Source organism: Sinocyclocheilus rhinocerous, unplaced genomic scaffold (genome assembly GCF_001515625.1).
Source record: "Sinocyclocheilus rhinocerous isolate Xijiao unplaced genomic scaffold, SAMN03320098_v1.1 scaffold1254, whole genome shotgun sequence".
Classification (NCBI taxonomy): Eukaryota; Metazoa; Chordata; class Actinopteri; order Cypriniformes; family Cyprinidae; genus Sinocyclocheilus; species Sinocyclocheilus rhinocerous.
In genome coordinates this window covers 304187-307223 of record NW_015643643.1, presented here as the reverse complement: position 1 = coordinate 307223, position 3037 = coordinate 304187, and the positions used below count along the sequence as shown (strand labels likewise).

Below are 3037 nucleotides of genomic sequence, written 5' to 3'. Positions count from 1 at the left end.
AAAAAAAAAAAAAAAAAAAAAAAAAGGAGATCATGAAACATTTTGGGGGTGTTGACGGAAGCTTCTGAATCCCATCAGTCTTTGATAAAAACTTTTTTCTCAGCCTTTTGTTCAAAATGTTGCTCACGCTGGGGGCTCAGCTAGAATATTTTAAACTCACGTGCGAAAGGGTTAATGAAATTTACCCACATTCAAATGTTATTTATTTATTTATTTATTAAGCAGAGGCTCTATTCTTTCTTTTGATATATAGCACATTCAGATATTCACACAACAAAGTAATCTGGGGGCTGTGAAAGATTTTTTTAAATGATAACCTAGGCTGATGTTAATCAAGTTAACTCATACTTGCAATAAATTTTTAGTGAATCTTCCCGTGTGTTTAAGGAATATTGGGGACAAAATAAAAATGCTGTCATTATTAATCAGCATCATGTCTTCTAAAAACTTGCTTTCTTGCATGAACACAAAAGGCGTTATTTCGAAAAATGTCTAAGTCGCTCTTTTCCATACCATGAAAGTAAATGGCCACCACGGCTATCAATCAACATTTCAGTAAAAAAACGTTTAATCTGTTCTTAACGCAAAGCTACTGTATTTTTTCAGAGGACACTGAATAGAGTGAAAGTAGTCATAAGTAATACAAAGTTCTGTCATGAAACTCTAGATGGTGCAGGCCGATAGGTTCTAACTCAGTCTAATATAATTACATCATCATTCACATGGCACAGCTGATTGGTTTCTTTTCGCATCAACAGCCAATGTGCCTTCTCAACACTCAAATACTTGGCTAGTGCTTGCTGTAGCAGTTTCAGTGCACTTCAGAAACCCTCCACCTTCCCCAGCTCCACCTGTATAGATCTGTTACGGGGTGCTTTCATGTATGTTATGTGTGCAGCAGCAGTTTTTACTACAAATAATATAACTACCATGTATATTACCAAGCTAAACTCTCCGAGAGTTGTCATGACAGAACTAATATATATATATATATATATATATTAGGGGTGGGGGGGAAAAAAATCGATATAGCATAGTATTGCGATATTTTCCGCGGCAATACTGTATCGATACACGGACGCCAAGTATCGATCTTTCATTATACTATTTGGTAGAATAATAAAATCAATTTCTTAACAGTCCACTAGATAGTAGTGTTGAGTTTTTTTTCTGGTGAGGTCAGCTGGGTCACCTTCACCATGAAGTAAGTTAGTAAAATAAAGATGGCGGCATCGCGGAAAGTTATCAGGAAAGCCCCGTCTGCGTTTAAATCGGATGTAAGACTGTTTTATATATTCTAAATTTAACAGTAATTTACTTTCAAAAGCCCCAATTGCTGAAGGGTCTGCACAACTTTTTTGTACAAGTTCAAGTTGCATTGCTCAAAATACCTGTAGTAGCACAGCAGTGCATACCTGTTTACATTTAATTAAGGTGGACTAGATTAGACTAATACAAATAATTGAGTTTGTCAGGTGCATACAACATTTATGTCAGGTTTTCATGAAAGTGTTGGTCAGTTTGTCTGCTTGACAATCCCATTTTGCACTGCAGCAATAAAATTGAAGTGAGATAAACAAACTGAGAAATATTTCTTTTTAGTTAAAACAGATGTTGCCAAAGTTTTCTTTTGGGGACATAATTTGAAGTTGAAAAAAGGTAATAAATTGCAATATAATCAAAGAATATCGCAATATATTTAAAATTGCAATATATATAACCATGACACAAGTATCGTGATAATATCGTATCGTGGGGCCTCTGGTGATTCCCACCCTAATATATATATATATATATATTTCTTTTTTTTTCTCAGCCCATGGTTCCCATTCACTATTATTATATAAAAGACAGAAGCTCAGACATTCTGCTAAATTCCCTACTTTGTCAGTCATTTGGGCTTAAAATAACATGAGGGTAAATAAATATTAACAGAATTTTCAGTTGTGGTTGGACTATTCCTTTAAAAAAAAATTATTAAGACAAAAAGAAAATGTATTACTGTGCGAGTAAAAAATATTACAGTGTATATTACCTCTCCTCTGGCACCCCGGTGAGCTGTGCAGTCCTGATGGCACTGGCCCCTCCCCCACTGGTAATAAGTTCAGTCTGCTCCCTCTCCTCACGCTTCTTGTGGAGGTCAGAGTTTGCGCTACGCCGCCGGCTCTTCCACCTGTTCAGATCCTGCAATGACAGAGGTGAAAATTGAGTGATAAATGAAGAAATACCGGTAAAGAAAAAAAATCTGTCTGACAATAACATCAGTGTGATGTGTGAATGATCTTAAAAAAAGGGGGCAAAAGAGTCTTCTCCAAGGCCAGTCCAAAACTAAACATGACTGTTTTTATTTGGCTCACTGAGGACCCCCACAGTGCCAACTCAGACATAGCAACATCTAGGAGAAACTTAAAGATGCTTTAGGCAACATTTTATGGAGTAACACACAGAAAATGTTGCCAGAATCATTTGTCCTTAGGAATTACATTTTCCTCTGTGACTAACCTAGCCTCCGAAAACAGCCTAAGTAAATACTTAGCTCACCTCCCTCCCCTTTTTATATATAAATTTATATAAAAAGTATATTATTTATATACATATACTCACATACATACATACATACATATACAGTGCCTTGCGAAAGTATTCATACCCCTTCATTTATTTCACATTTTGTTATGTTGCAGCCTTATGTTAAACTGCTTTAAATTACTTTCTTTCCCACATCAATCTACACTCCATACACCATAATGGCAAAGCAAAAACAGAACTGTCACAACTTTGTAAATTTATTTTAAAAAAAATACTAAAACTGAAATAAGTACATTGCATAAGTATTCAAACCCTTAACTCATTACTTAGCTGAAGCACCTTAACAGCCTCAAGTCTTTTTTGGTATGATGCGACAAGCTTTGCACATCATCATTTGGCAATTATCTGTCATTCTTCTCCTCGCCTCTTCACCTCTCAAGCTCTGTCAGGATGGATGGGGGCAGACGCACATTTTCAGGTTTCTCCAGAAATATTTGATTGGGTTCAA

General features: G+C 35.9%; 1 protein-coding gene across 8 annotated transcripts in view; it reads right to left on the bottom strand.

The window, feature by feature from the left end:
- Window positions 1-3037, bottom strand: part of lmo7b (LIM domain 7b) — a 48926-nt gene that overhangs the window by 18649 nt on the left and 27240 nt on the right. For all 8 annotated transcript variants that reach the window (XM_016575198.1, XM_016575201.1, XM_016575194.1 and 5 more), the window contains one exon: window positions 2036-2184. In XM_016575198.1, the coding sequence (XP_016430684.1) occupies window positions 2036-2184 (149 nt within the window). The remainder of the gene's footprint in view (window positions 1-2035; window positions 2185-3037) is intronic.